Consider the following 16,600-nt stretch of genomic DNA (forward strand, 5'->3'; position numbering starts at 1 on the left):
AAAAAAAGTAATCTCCTTGAGAGCAGTGATTGCTTACCATTTGTTGATGCTATAAATTGAGAATTGTGAAATTGGGAAATAAATGAAGTTTAATTTATGAAAATGAATTGCTGCAGGGAGGGGATTAGAAAAGCCTACCATCAACTATGGGTACAAACCTTTTTTTCATTTCCAAGCAGGGAGATACTGCAGCCCAGGAGCAGTCAAGTCAGAATTCATATTCATTTGTAAAATCTCACAGCAAGGGATATTGGAATATTATTTTATTTTTAAAATAATTTTATTTTTTCCCTATTACATGTAATAGTAATTTTTAACATTTGCCTTCTAAAATTTTGAGTTCCAAATTCTTTCCCTCCCTTCCTTTTCTCACTTCTCCCTGAGATAGTAAGCAGTTTCATCTGGGTTATACATGTATGATCATGTAAAACATTTCCATATTGGTCATTCTATGGAAGATGGATCATATAAATAAACAAAAAAATGCTGAAAATAAAGCAAAAAATAGTATGCTTCAATCTGTATTCAGACTCCATCAGCTCTTTCTCTGCAGGTGGATAGCACTTTTTATCATGAATACTTTGGAATTATCTTGGATCATTGTATTGCTGAGAATATCTAAGTCATTCATACAGTATTGCTATTAATGTGGTTCTGCTTTTTTCACTTTGCTTCAATTCATGTAGGTCTTTCCAGGTTTTTCTGAAACCATTCTGCTTGTCATTTCTTATAGACGATAGTGATGATGGAAGATTATATGCAGTTTTGCCTAATTGAATTTTGGAAAACAAGGGAGAAAAAAGTTGAAAGAAAGCTTGATGAGACATCAAGCTAAGCAAAGATACCTCAAGGAAATTGAAAAACGAAAACTGGAAGAAGGATTTAAAAAAAAGGAAAAAATAGGAAAATATCTATAAAGACTTTCTAAATAATTTTTTTAATAACAAAGAAGCTTTCAGTAATAAAAATAAATGAACTACCATATTTGGATTGTAATATCACTGTTTCAGATATGCTTTTTATAGGAAAGTGGAGATGATACTTGTTATAGGTAAGTATGAGAGGAAAGTTTGCAGAGGGCAGAGGCGGGGGACCAACAGGGAGAAGATTTTGGTCCCCTGCCTCTGCCCTCTGCAAACCTTCCTCTCATTCTTACCTATTAACACACTAAAAAAAATAAGGGCAAAATGGCTGGACTAGACAATATATAAGGAGGAGGTTCATTCTGGAAGTAGCACAATTTTGAATGCAATGAGGTATTGAATGACAAGATTTTTGAAAAGGAAGGGAAGATGAATATAGAAGAAAATCTTAAATCTTATTACCAAAAGGTTTCAAAGAGCACATCAATAACTATTGATTTTCCTGTCTACAGAATTTTTATGAGAATTTAAAACTAAAGTGCCTCACAGACATCCTTGATGAGGGTATAGTAGATGGGGATTATCTGGGCTTTCTCAAGGAATTTATAGTAGATCATATCTATATACTACATAATTGATTGAGAGAATACAAGATCCTGTTGTGCTTATTGTTTGTAAAATACTAAATAAAAGAAATTATTCTCCCTATATGGTAATGACATGCTTCAGTGGAGATACATGGATCTCCTTATATTAGAATGTTTGTGGTACATCCTTGTAAATACTTCTGGAACTGGGCTGGTCTTGCTATTGCTTTCTTGAAGTGCCAAAGTGTGGTTGATATTTCTGAATCTTATGGGGCAATTCAGGCTGGGACCTTGCAGGCTTTCAGGGCTCCTAAAATGGTCTGCAGGGCAAAGTCTGATTTTTGATCCCTTGGTCTGAGCCCTACAAGTTCTTGACCTGGGTTCTGGACTATACAGGCCTTTGGGCATGCCAGGAGGGAGTATAAGTAACCTTCTCTTGGACTCTGCCTCTGTCTGCCATCTGGAAGGTTCTGCTGATTCAGTGTTTTTTTTTTGTTTGTTTGTTTTTTGGTCTTGGATTTCTGCCCTGTTTTATTTCACTGTAGGCTTCATATGGGGGACCTTATCTTACCTTGGTGAATAGTCTCTCTCTGCCCTAGTTCATGTGTTCCTAGGAAGACCCTCATCTGTAGTGTCATGAGACCTCTGCTTGTCTGTCTGTGCCACCAACTTGGGCCTGAAAAATAATAAAACAAAACAAAACAAAATTATATTTTTTCTTAGATTTTTTTTTATCAGGATTTGATATGGTATACTTCTTATATTTATTTAAAGGATTTGGATTGCTCACAATATTTTTTTACTGCTATTCCACCATCTTGACTCCTCTGCAATAGTCTTCCATTTGGTCTCCTGACAATTCTTTCTTTACTCCAATTCATTCCCTGTGCAGTTGCAAAAGTGATTTTTCTAAAGTGTGTCTATTCCAATCTAGGATCAAATGTAATCTCTTATTGACAAATTAATGGTTTTTAAAACCTTGCCTCTTCCTTTCATTCAGTTTTTTCCCCACCAATTCCTTTCCTTCTTGCACTCCATAGTCTAGCCATAATAGCATATTTTTTGTCCCTCATATGCAGTACACCCTATTTTGTTTTTGTGCCTGTGTCCTGGCCTCCTTCCATCCTTGGAATGCTCTCTTCTACCTCCACCACTACCTCTTAAAATCTCTTTCTTCCTTTAAATAACAGCTCAAGCACCACTTGAAATGTAAATTTCTTGAGAAGCAGGGATTATTTCATTCTTGATCCATAAAAAAATGTTTCTTGGTAGATAAATTTGTTTCAAAAAGCTTCTTTTGGAGGATGGCATGTTAATAGAGCCTTGAAGATTCGAAGAGGCACAGATGGGAAAGGAATTTTTTTCAGGCATGACCAAAAGTCATTGTAAAAGCTAGTGCAATTGCTATCACAAGTCTTTGAGAATGAAAGCAAGACACTGGGTAGCAAGGAAGACAATGAACCTAATTTTTGTTAAATTTAGTAAGTGGAATTGAATGTTGGATGAAAAGTTTGAGGGTGCGGGGGAGCTTGTGGACAATTTGTAGAATGTTTGAAAGGAAACAGTTTGATATACTAGGTGAAAGGTGAATTTGGTTATTAAGGTCCTTAACTTACTTTTTCTTCAAACTTACATATTTATGTTTAGAGCATCACAGTTCTTTTAGTTGCCTGGCTTTTCAACTTGGAATCATCTTTGATCCTTTCCTAGTCTCTCTCTATTCATTTGCCATATATTGTTGCTTATGGTTTCTACTCTTCTAATCCGTTTAGAAGTGAAAAGGACTGATTGGGATCAATAAACCAGAACAGGAGAAGTAGGTTACTGCCAGTTGTTCCTTGGACAGAATTAAACTGATATTGGTGGAACTATCTGTTGGTTCTGCTAGTTTGGAAAACGGTGTGGACTATCTCCAAAAAAATCACCAAATTGTATTGTTTGACCCAGTGATAACACAATTAGACTTATAAAGAAATTTCAATAAGAGGGGAAAGATTCATATATACAAAAATATTAATGGCAGCTCTTTTGTGTTGGTCAAGAACTGGAAACTAAGGAATGCCTATCAACTGGGAAATGACCAAACAAATTACAATATACAAATGTAATGGAGTACTATTCCATTATAAGAAATGATGAAAGGGATAGTCTCAAGAGGAAACATAGGAAGGCTTCTAGCAACTTATGCACAGTGAAGGGAGCAGAACCTTAAAAACAATTCATAATATTATTAAGAAAACAACTTTGAAAGACTTAAGAAGATCTCTATTCAATACAGAGATTAGTTATGTTCTCAGAGGACCCATGATGAAACATGACTAGAATACAGAATTAGACATATACTTTTGAGATGTTACCTACATGGGAATTTGTTTTGCTTGTCTATATACATTTGTTATAAGGATTTTCTGTTTTTTAATGGAGAAAAATGTAGAAGGAAAAAAATAAATTTCTTAATTGAAAAAATTTTTTAAAAGAAATGAACTGATAGAGTATTTGCAGAGTTGATTCCTTTTAGAATTTCACCACTAAGAACCTTGGTAGTAAAGAGTGTATACTTACATGTGTTTAATCTATTCAAGTTTTGCTGTGGCTTTTTATTTGATTGAAGGAACAATACTTTGGGTGTCTGTTTTCCAGACTTCCAGGATCTGGTTGAGGAAAGAATTTGGGGTTGGTTATATAGCTATCTGTAATACTTTTTTTTTCCTTTTAATCAACTTGGTACTATCAGGATATTCTCATAGTTAAAGTTTTCTGGAAGGCCTGGGTTCTAATTACACTTCTGACATAGATTCACTTTTTTCTTTTTAGTATATGCGCCCCCTCTTCCCCCCCCCCCAATTTGAATCATATGCCCAACAGACATTTAATAATGCTTACTGATTTGAATTCTCATCCTGTGATTATTAATTGTCCCCAGGAGATAATATTAAAAATTTTATGGGTAAATATGACTTTAAAGCTCAAAGGGACTTTAGAGATTATATAGCTGATTCCTTCTTATTTTACAGTTGAGATACTAATGGCAGAATTTAGTATACTTTATACACTGTCCGAAAACTTTAGGGACTTGCCTAATGTTCTACAAGTGAAAAATTAGAATTTGAACCAAAATCCTTAGACTACTAATATAATACTTTTTTTTTAACTAAAGCACATTACCCTTTAATGCTAGCAATATTTTAATTGTTGCTTTGTATTGGCTTCTGTTGGAATGAAAGAAAAAATACCAGTTTTATTCATAGTGTTTACATATATACATGCATAATAACTTGATCTCTGTAAATTATATTAGAAATAATATTTCACAGCCTGGAGTTTATGAGTGATTTATGTAAGAATATTAAATATGTTTGGTTATATTTTTAAAGAATATTATTGTAGCACAAGAATACTTTCTTATATACTTCTTTATTTCAGCTTCCTGACTCAAACTGCTTTATTTTAATTTCCCTCATTCTCTTTGTTCTTTTATTGAACTTCTGTTCATCTTTCCAGTCACTAGTTTGCTCTGCATTTCATGTCATTTAATTAATGTTAGTTGTTTATCTATGTGTGATTGCTCTTTTCCTTCAATTGTAAGGGGCCCAGTATTCATCATTGATAAAGTGAATTCTGCATTTGGTTTGATACAAACTAACTAATGTTTGATTATTGTTTTAGACTCTGGTTTAAGTGCAAATTTAATCTAATTTTTGTCTTGTATTATTTCTGTAGTTTAAAACAGAGTGGAAAATTCCCAGGAAACCCTTGGCCTCCCTACAAGAAAAGAACACCTCTACACCCTAGTTACAAAGGTCTCATGAGACTTTTGCATTGTAAAACATTACATATTGTCCTATTCACGCTACTTTACAAGGTACAGTAGTGATTTAAATAAGATGAAAACTTCCTATTTTTAAAGTCAGGTGGCATTTGCTTTGTGTATAACACATATTTAAAATCCTAAGTTTCTTTCTTTCCATATGTATATTCTGTATCTGTCTATTACCTCTAGTTGTATCATAAATAAGTTTCCAAGTGTAAAAGAACTGAGTAGTTGTTTTCTTCAGTAGTTACTTTAAATTTATGCCTTTTTGATCATTAATCAGATCATTTATACAGGTTCTACTGGAAGCACCAACAGAATATAGTGGATAGTTGGGGTTGAGAAGTCAGGAAGACTTCTTTAAATCTGGTCTCAGATAAATGCTGTCTGTGTATCCCTAGACAATTGACTTTTAGTGTTCTAGGTAATAGTATAATGCTATGAGTTTATAATTTGCATTGGCAGAGTAAAGTTCCTCTCTGGAAACACCCTTCCAAATAAATCACAGATCTGGTCAACAACAACCCCAAACCAACAACCAATAACCAACAACAACAAAAAATGCATCTGAAAGCCAAAATGTGTAGGAAGATTACTAGCTCTGCTGTGAGGTTACAAAGTAATAAAATAGTGAGGAGGAGAAAGCAAGCTCTTAACCTCAGAAGAATGAAATAGATTCCTTCCCTCTCCTCCCTCCCTCCCTCCCTCCTGTAGATAATCCATTGCACTTTGGGATATCTTTAACTATTGGAAAGTCTCTTTTTATATCAATTCTAAGTCTGTGGCTTTTACCACATGGCTTCATTTCTATCTTCTGATGCCAGGTAGAAAAAAAATCCAAAAAAAAATTTCCACTTCTATATGATAGCTTCTTTAATATTTGAAAGTAATGATCACATGGTCTAATAAACATCCCCAGGTCATTCAGCTAATCCTCACATAGCCTTTGTCAGTATTGTTACTTTCCTCTGGATGATCTTTATCTTTTCAATGTTCTTTATATAATGTGGTCCTCATAACTGGAAATAGTGCCTGGGATATTGTCTGAGCAAGGCAGAGTATACTGTTTTTTTGACCTTTTTAGTCCTTGGATATTAGTTTTAGATGTTGGTTAGGAATTCTTAGCCACTTATATTGGCTAAGTACTTATATTGGCTTGGTACTTATATTCATTATTTTTGAGTTGATTCAGCAGAAGAAATTGAACTATGTCTATATGGACATTCTTGCTGTGAAAAGAAACTAGAACACATAAAATAACTAGCTATAGTTGAACTGATTTGTAGGATCTCCAGAAACCTAAGGAAAGGAATTATCACTGTTAGGTAATAATATATCAAAAGTCAAGAAGAGGGGGCAGCTAGGTGGCTCAGTGAATTGAGAGCCAGGCCTAGAGATGGAAGGTCCTGGGTTCAAATTTGGTTTCAAACACTTCCTAGCTGTGTGACCCTGGGCAAGTCACTTCACCTAACCAATACACAGTATTGATTCTAAGACGGAAGGTAAAGGTTTAACAAAAAAGCCAACAAGAAGAATAATTTTATGAGATATTTACTTGTCTTACCTTCTAGTCCTTACATGTATAAGCAGAAAGATATCATGAAAATAATTTGCAGCAATTAATCTTATATTTTTTGCAGAGGGTGAAGTTAAATTGATATGAGAATTTGACAAAATCTTCCAAACTTAACTGAATATGAAGAGAGAGTATAGGGAAAACTGTTGGAAAATGCAGTTTAATATTAAACAACCAAAAAGAGAAAACATTTGTAAAATATATCAGAAAGAGAGTTAGAAGGTGCTGTATATGGTTAACACAATAGTTGTCATAAAAATGAAACTCTAGTATAGCTGACTATTAATTAGTATGTGGAACTCATAGAGATTCAGCCATCTGTTTGCAGTCATGTCATGGACTAACAAAATCAAGGTTCCAAGAGTAAATTAGAAAAAGGAAAAGATGAGAAAACATTGTCAGTGAATGCAAAAGTAAAGACACTGATTATCACCATTTTTAAAGTAATGATGTAGAGCAACTACAGAAGGTGAATTTTCACTGGTTTAAAAAAAGTTTAATTTAAAAAGAAAAGAAAACAAAGTCATTACAATAAGGAAACAGACAAAAACTCAGAAACAACTTAGGAAATATTTGATTATTTTGTGGAACCAATCAGATATAAAAGGCAAGGACAACATTTATTTCTTCAAAATCTCATTTGTAAAATATTAAGGAGGATAGTGGAAAATTATGAGCAATATGGCAGTAAGAACATAAGATATAAATCATCCTAAGATTGTTGAAGGATGAAACAGGGAGGACAATAAAAAGACATGAAGTTAAAAATATCTACTGTGGTTTCTGCATGCTCTATTTATATCTGTAATCTTAATAGAGCAATCACATTTTGAACTATAGTACTTCATTACCTGATAAGGAAGTATCAATAGTGCTAAAATGTCTTTTCTTAGTGTTAGAGATGTAGAGTTGGAAAGGACCTCTCTCTGGTCTGACTCCTTCATATTACAGATGAAGAACATATCCCTCAAGAGATTAAGTGACTTGTCTAAAGTCTCATACATAGAAAAATCAGAGGCAGAATTGGAACCCAAGTCTTCTGATTTTAGAGCCAGTACTTCTTGCTTGCTTGCTTTTAACAGGATGAAATCATGAAGAATGTTTAGATCTATCTAAACACACACACACACACACACACACACACACACACACACGAATAAAAGAAATCTGGGGCACTTGGGGACTAATTTTTTAAATTATCTGAAAGAGGAGGAAAATTTTTTTTCCCTTATTACCTATTTTATTTTTTTAAATTTTATTTAGTCAATTTAGAACATTATTCCTTGGTTACAAGAATCATATTCTTTCCCTCACTTCCCCATAGCCGATGTGCAATTCTACTGGGTTTTACCCGTGTCCTTGATCAGACCCTATTTCCATGTTGTTGATGTTTGCACTAGGATGTTCATTTAAGTCTACATCCCCAATCATATCCCCCTTGACCCATGCAATCAAGCAGTTGTTTTTCTTCAGTATTTCTGTTCCCTCAGTTTTTCCTCTGAATGTGGCTAATGTTCTTTCTTGTAAATCTGTAAGAGGAGGAAATTCTAAAAAGAAAAAAAAAAGAGACCACATAGTTTTACCATATCTTTTCCTATGCCCCCAAATAAAAGAGGACTAAGAAGAAAGACATCAGTAACTGTTCATCCACAAGAGAAGACAGATACTTAGTAAATCCTTTGTGAGAATGGTTTATGAGAATACAAAAATTTATAGTTGGTGCAAAAATGAAAAGGATATAGGCAAGCTTTACTTGATTTTTTAAAGACATATATCATCCACACAGTCACATAATTGAGAATTACAGAGAATATAAATTTTTTTCAATATATTATAATTATTTTTAACAAAAAATCATTTAACTTGGAAGAACAGAATTTAGCTTTAAATTTTCTCCTCAGAAAGGACATTTTCCATGCATACATTAAAAAATCATGTAAGTGACAGGTATGATCCACAAAAAAACTTTGTTCTCCAATTTGCTAAGTATCAGTATTGTGAGAGATAAAACAAAGTTGTATGTTCATTTGTGTCATGGAGATATCCTTTGCATAGTTCAAATAAGAATGAATTTCTTTTACAATTTATTTTTATGCATAATTTATTTTTTTCCAATTTGGAAAATTTTATTTAATTATTTAATTAATAATTTTTTTTATGGTTACAAGATTCATGTTCTTTCCCTCACCCTCCTCCTGTAGCCAACACACAATTCCGCTGGGTTTTACATGTGTCATTATATAGGATTTCTTTAAAAGTTCTTCAAATGACAGTTTAAAGATAATATTTTGTTTAATTGCATTGGTCCTCACAATACTATTTTTAGGCTTCTGTGAAACAGTCATTTGAAATTGATTTAATTATTGGTAACTAATCCTCATTGGTAAAACAAAGTAAATGAATGCTTCATGCTCAACATGAAGTTGCACAAGTAACCCATAGATAAGTCCATTCATATCTTGAACAGATACTTCAAATGAAAAATGATGAAGCCATAGAACTGCATAGAAAATGAGGATGGATAACATTTGGGAAATTGTCCAGAATTTCAAATGATTCTAAGCTACTCCTTGCTACAAAACCCACAAATATTTTTGCATTAGTACTCTAGAGGTGATGTTTTATTATTATTAATCATGGAGTACTATGATAATGAGTCAAAATTATAAGTGACTTACATGGCAGCAAGAAGTATATAATAGTCTAAATAGACTGAATCATATTACCAGTGAAAGATAAGAGATGTACAAGATATGTGTGAAAAGCTAATCATATAGCTAGAGCAAAGGATAAAAGGCTTATAACTAAATGACTAAATGGTACCCAGAAAATTATGAAAGTACCAGACGAAGGCCTTTACAGAATTGAATAGATTTTTAATGGAAGATTTATATGAAGACATGGATAAGAATTTCACACAATTTAAAGGTATAGATACGTGGGTTCTGACTGACAATCAAGGAGGAAGTACACATATAATTCGCTGATAATGTAGTACAAAAAATATTATGTAAATTATCTTTAAGTAAAGTGAAAAGTACGCTTTTCCTACAATATTAACCTCAGTAGTGTTTTTCATCTAGTTACTTTGACTCACTAATGACTGAATTGATTATTATTTTTATTAATTTAATTTTAAAGCCTTACCTTCCATTTTAGAATCAACACTGTATATTGGTACCAAGGTAGAAGAATGGTAAGGGCTAGGCAATGGGGTTTAGTGACTTGCCCAGGGTCACATAGCTAGGAAGTTTCTGTGGCCAGATTTGAGCATAGGACCTTCCATCTCTAGTCCTGGCTCTCAATCAACTCAACCACTTAGCTACCCCCCCAAATATATTCTTAAAATAGTTTTTTTAGTATATAATTTCTATATAGAGTAAAACTTTCTGGATATTGTCTAGTTGATGCATATATTGATTAAAGGCTAAAGAATGGATTTCTAAATTCTTCTGCACCTGTCAGTACTTTACATAATCTTGGGCAAGCAAATCTTTTCCACTTTGGTTTAGTATTCCCACTCAATAAATATTTATATCTTTATTTACTTATCTAATAGGCCTGATAGGACATATTACATTTGGATTATGTAAAACATTATTTGTTGCTTTTTTCTTTTTTAAAAAAAGATTTTGATGGACCACCAGAATCTGTCAGAACATGTCCTCTGTATGGTTTTGTATCTGATTGAATTAGGACTTGAAAATTCACCTGAAGAAGATCCAGATGAAGAAGTAAGTACTTTCATATATTTAAAGCAAATTGATAATGAAGATACTGTGTTTTAACAAGGGCTGTTTGGAAAAATAAGAAAAGAAAGGATCCTACCAAATTCCTTCTGTGATACAAGTGTGAACTTTATACCAAACTCAAGAAGAGTTAAAACAGAGGAAGAATAATATATGATATCTTTGTTGAACACTGATAAGAAAATTTAAATTAAATATTAACAAGGAGACTAGGACAAGAAGGTATGCAAAAATAATATAATTATATCAAGAGTTAAAGCAAAAACCTTTTGTTAAGATACAATATTCATTAAACTGTTAAAACAATTTGAAAACAGTAATAAACTGATCTTTTCTTAATAGAGTGTCTATATAAAATTAAGACCCAGCATCATATATAATAGTGATACATTACAGGATGTTCATTTCACCTATTCAATATAATACTAGAAATGCTAACTATGGCAGTAAGATGACAAAGAAATTGGAAGCATAAGCATAAGGAAAGAAGAAATAATTGTCATTTTTGGTAGATGATGATATGATTTACTTAAATAATCTTATCTTGTTGGCTAAAAATTAAGCGAAATAGTTACTTCAATAAAGTTTCAGGATATGAAATAAATCCTCATAAAAAAACAATTTCTGTATATTACTAACAAAACTACATTTAAAATAATTCTTTCAGGAGGTAACTGGTGGGTTAAAAAAAACCCTTTGCCCCTCATTTTAGAATTGATTATTTGATTGATTGATATAGTATTGATATTAGAACTGATAATTATAATTTACAATGGTTATATAATTGAGGCTAAGTGACTTACCTAGGTCATTCAGCTAGGAAGTATCTGAAATTCTTTCTATTTCTGCTTTGCCTTTTGGTTTTAAGAGATTTGGTCAGATTTCTTGAAATCAGATGTTTAGGATCTTTTGATCACAGACTATCTCTATCATGGTCCCTATATGGGTCTGGGGACATCCTCATATAGATCAGGGACCTCTTCTTGCTGTGGAACACAGTCTCTCTATGAGCAGTGGAATGCTTCCCTATTCACAGGGTCCTCAAGCTTCCTTTTCTGTCTCCCTACAGCAAGCTTGGCTGGACATATGACTTGCTGTGATATTTTCCTGATTTCTTCACAAGGGCTTGGTTTGATGTCTTTTCTAGTTCTGTTTGGCAGAGTTTGTTGACTCAATCTCATTGCATTGTTTCCTATCAGTCCTCCATACCATTGCTTTCTTCTCTTTTTTTTCAGTTTATTTTGTTGTATCATCATCCTTGCCTTGCCAATATTTGGAACTAATCTAAGACTCTGTCTTAGGCTGCCTTCTCCATTCTTTGAATACTCTCTCACTTGAGAATTTCATTAACTTTCCCATAGATTCAACTGTCATCTCTTTTTATATGATTCCTGAATCTGTGTATCTAGCAGTTGCCTCTCTCCTAGTCTTATATCAGAAATTTAAATACCTATTGGTTATTTCAAATTGTCTATTCTTTTGGCGTCACAAACTCTTTTATGTCCCAAACAGAGCTCATTTTCCTTTCCCATTTTGCTCCCCCCTTTCCAAATTTCCCTATTTCTTTTGAGAGCAATGCTATTTTTTAGTCACCCAGGTATTATCTTTAACTACTTTCATTAGAACACATTCAATAAACTGCCAATTCTTGTTGTTTCTTTCTATACAGTGTTTCTTACATGTCTTTCCTTCTGTCCCTTACAAAGGCCATTACAATTCAGGATCCTGTTTACTTTTTTCCTGGATCATTGCAGTAGTCTCTTACAGGTCTCTTCACCTTAAGCTTCCATCCCAATCCATCCTTCATATAGCCACCAAATTATTTCCCTATAGTGCATGTTGACCATTTTCCTCCTTTCTCACCTCCTACTCCATAAATTACGGTGGATTCCATTTACCTTCAGGATCAAATGCAAATTATATTAGGTATTTATGACTCTTCACAATCTAGTTCCAATCTACCTTTCTAGTTTTAACATTACTCATCTCCATATATTCTGTGGTCTAATCAATTTGACTTCATACCTGTTCTTTCACATGATTCTTGATGTCTTGTCTTTGTTTTTTTGTGTTTTTTCCCCCATACTTGGAATGCTTTCTTTCCCTCACCTCCACTTTTGGAATCCCTGATTTTCTTTTATGGCTCATCCCAAGTTCTCCTTCTGCATTAGATTTTTACTTATCTTTCTAGCTACAAGTAAGGGCCTTCCCCTCCAACATTATTTTTTATTTGCTTTGTATATATTACATATGCTTCAGTGCATACTTTTTTGTTTTCTAAGAATGTAAGTTACTTGATGGCAAGAGAGCATTTTACATTTGTCTTTCTTTTTATCTCTAGTCCTAATATAGCCCCTGGCTTTTAGCAAATTCTTAATAAATGCTTGCTTCATTGAAATAATACTTAAATATTAGAAAACCAGATCTTTTTAGATTATAGTTGTCAATACTTGGATAGCCTAGTTCAGTGATGATGAACCTTTTTGAGACCAAGTGCTCAAACTGAAATCTTCATGCTGCATGTGAGCCCTGCCCCTCTTTGCTCCTGACAAGGGAGGGAAGGAAGCTCTCCTGTTGAGCTGATGTTCAGAGGGGCAGGTCATGTGAGAAATGTCCTCAGGCTTGTGAGGAGAGGGGAGGGGAACAGCCCTCTCCAGCATGTGTGCCATAGGTTTGCCAAAATGGGCCTTGTTTGAGGAGTTATATATACTCAGAAGTAATAAAATATAATTCTGTTAAAATATATAATTTAGATTTTTGACCAGTTATAAACTAATCTCTTCAATTATTCTTCATTAGTAAGATTTATATAGTTTGATTTATTAGCCATAGATAACTTTTAGAGAGATATTATTATTATTATTATTATTATTTGTCTGGAGTCATGATTTCATTGGTACAAGGAGCTGTATAGAAACTCTCCACTGATGTTGATAGGCAGCTTGTCTTCAGCTTTGAGTATTATTTGGAAAGTACCTGAGGCTCTGAGATCAAATGACTTGGACATGACTAGTGTGTCAAAAGCAAGAAATGAACCAAATTCTTCTTGACTTCTTTTTCAGTATCTATATATGCGTACATATATACAAATATAGCGATCACTCAGAAAACATTAAGTGCTGCTTATGTGCTCAGCACTGTGCTAAGGGATTAGGATACAAAGAAAGACAAAAGACAGTCCATGCCCTCAAAGAGTTTACAATCCAATGGTGAAAGAAAACAAAAATTGAATCTGAATAGTAGTGGGAAGACATCAGGTGTGGGAGCATGATAGAATAGGTCACAGGATTGCAGCCTTATGACAACTTGAAGTGATAGCCTGTCCTGGTGCCCTCCTTAAATGGAAGTTTTAGGAGGTGCTCTCTTCACCCTCCATTCAGAAGGAAGGAGGAGCAGAGAGTAATGACTGGGTGTGAGTTTTAGGACTGAAATGAGCTTAAAGGATGATCTAGGGATCTAGGGATGGAAAAGGCCAGAGAAGTGCAGCCAAATCATTGTTTTTGTGATCTAGTATTTTTTGATGTTTGAAATTGATAAACATTTTAAAATGTGTTTTTAAATAGGTCTTCAGGAGCCCAACAACTGATTATTCATTTTGTTAATTATTTCGATCCATTGCTTCTCATCTTCCTCCTGCTTTACTGTAACATTTATGTTTTAGGAACCTGTGGGTGGACAAGAACGGTGCCATGATAGTTGGTTTCCTGGCAGTAATTTAGTATCCAACATGAGGCACTTTATAAATTATGTGAGAGTGAGAGTTCCAGAGACAGCTCCAGAAGTGAAGAGAGAACCCCCTGCAAGTACTAGCTCTGATAGCTTTGCTTCTACACAAGTAAGTGTGAAAGAAAATTTACTATTTTGATGGTTATAACAAGTTCAGTGATATGTATTTGATGTTTTATTTTGTAATATGTAGTATATTTTCTTTCTAACCTGCCATAGCTATGAAAAAAAATGCTTACTTTTATTTGTGTTGCCTCTCATTCCAAAAATACCTATCACATTGTCCTTTCTTATGAATCTTCTTCCTTCAATTGCCAGAGTTCAAGACGGCCTAAAGTCCTTCAAAGAGAGGTAGATTTGTATACTGTTTGCATTAACTAGCAAAATGACTTTAAATGGAAATGAAAAAATTCCCTGAATCTTCAATATTCTTAATATAGATCATTACAGACAATACTAACATCTTAAAAAAGATTGGATGTATAGTTTCCTAATTTTGAATAAACTTATCCTTTAATTTCTTATGGCATGCCTATTTAAAATTACTAACAAATTATTTTGCCTTTTTAGAGGTCAGTTTAACTTAGGATAAAATTAAGATGTAGATGATTAATAATGAGTTGGGTAATTACTACATTTGAGCTTTTTTAAATGAGAGAACAATTAAATTTTTGCATGCAGTAGTTAATGAGAGGACAATGGTGGGAAAAAGTTAGACTTTAGTACTTTAGAAACAAGTTTTAAGAATTTACTCATGGATAAGAGAACATTGAATTGAAAGTTTTCATTGTGTAGTATGATCCATTCACAAAACATACATTTGCCATTTGATAGAAGAGGTTTTTTTTTGTTCCTTTTGATTGATATATCAGAACATTCAGTTGATAGGAAGAGGAGCTATTAGTCCTGTAGGACAGAAATTCACTGTTATTATCAATTGAACACACAGATTGAACATTTATATTGTTACCCAGGACTACATTATAAACTTTACATTTGAGCATTTAAAATGTTTAGGGAAATATCTAACTGGAATTATTTGGTAGTTTATTTTGCCAGATAATTGGTAAAGGACACCCTTTGGAGCCAGGAAACTTGGAATTAAATCTCGCTTCTGATACTTAAAAGTTGTGATTGTGAACTGATGATTTAACCTCTATGATTCTCAGGTTTTTTTTAATCCATAAAATACAGGGGTTGGATTAGGTGACCCCTAAGATCTTTGGCATCTAAAGAGTTTTGATTCTATTACCAAAACTCTCCATAATGGTTACATATTTAAGTTACTTAAGTGTTTTATTTATTCAAAAGAGAAACTATATAGCTTTTGGGAGATTATTATTAAAATAATATACTATGACTTAACCAATTACAATATCAGATAATGGGAGAAGCCTTTATGTCAGTACCAAAATAAGTCCTTCAAACCAATTTATATATTAATGGAAAGATAATTTTTAGAATTAATTTTGAGTTTCATTTAGTATCATTTAGAATCTTGAGAGAAATCAAATGAACTAGAGGAATACTTAGTTTAAAAAGTCATCCTAGTCTTTTAAATAAAACAGCAGTAATTTGCAGCACTAAGGAGACATAGTCTTTTCATCCTTCCAATCGATTACATAATTACTTTTAATAGTATTAGAAGCCATATTTCTTCCACTTTATTTTGAAATTCTCTAAAACTTTTGCAGTTAACCAATATTGATCTTAAATATGTTTTTAAAAATTCTGAAATCTAAAAAAAACCTGTAAGACATGCTAATTTTCTAGTAATAAGTAAATTATGCAAGATTCTTGCTAAGTATAGTGATATTCCTTCAAACTGGTGATGAATTTGTTGGACACCTCCTCTGGATGTAGTTATAGTCAAATAGGGATTTAGAGGCTATAGGAAATAAATGAGGTCATTCTAGAAGTCACATTTATCAGTTTACTCTCTTGGTTTCTTTTGGAAAGTTAGGCATAACCTATTTTATTAATTAAAACTTCAGTTTTTTATAAGAATCATACAAATTAGGTAGTGCCTTTATAAATGTTAGCTATCATTATTACTAAAGATCAATTACACAAATTATATAGAGCTTATTATTACTATGACTAGGGAACTAGATATCTGTTTTTACCAGTTTCTACTTGCAAATTTCCTGATGTGACATTTTATTCAACTGCTACAGATGATTTAGCTTTGAGTTACAATGACTTCCCAAATAGATCAAGTTAATAACTAATAGTCATGTTTGAAATGTTCAAGAACTAGTTTTGAAATGAGACTTCTTTTGTATGCT

At 33.0% G+C, this 16,600-nt stretch overlaps 1 protein-coding gene across 11 annotated transcripts in view; it reads left to right on the plus strand.

Moving 5' to 3' along the window:
* Positions 1–16,600, plus strand: part of UBR3 (ubiquitin protein ligase E3 component n-recognin 3) — a 338,509-nt gene that overhangs the window by 138,777 nt on the left and 183,132 nt on the right. For 7 of the 11 annotated variants that reach the window (XM_056797275.1, XM_056797273.1, XM_056797276.1 and 4 more), the window contains 4 exons: positions 5,171–5,312; positions 10,467–10,571; positions 14,248–14,421; positions 14,631–14,663. In XM_056797275.1, the coding sequence (XP_056653253.1) occupies positions 5,171–5,312; positions 10,467–10,571; positions 14,248–14,421; positions 14,631–14,663 (454 nt within the window). The remainder of the gene's footprint in view (positions 1–5,170; positions 5,313–10,466; positions 10,572–14,247; positions 14,422–14,630; positions 14,664–16,600) is intronic. The other 4 variants (XM_056797277.1, XM_056797278.1, XM_056797282.1 and 1 more) reach the window with 1 other exon arrangement.

The sequence above is a fragment of the Monodelphis domestica genome, chromosome 4, assembly GCF_027887165.1.
Source record: "Monodelphis domestica isolate mMonDom1 chromosome 4, mMonDom1.pri, whole genome shotgun sequence".
In the NCBI taxonomy this organism is placed as follows: domain Eukaryota; kingdom Metazoa; phylum Chordata; class Mammalia; order Didelphimorphia; family Didelphidae; genus Monodelphis; species Monodelphis domestica.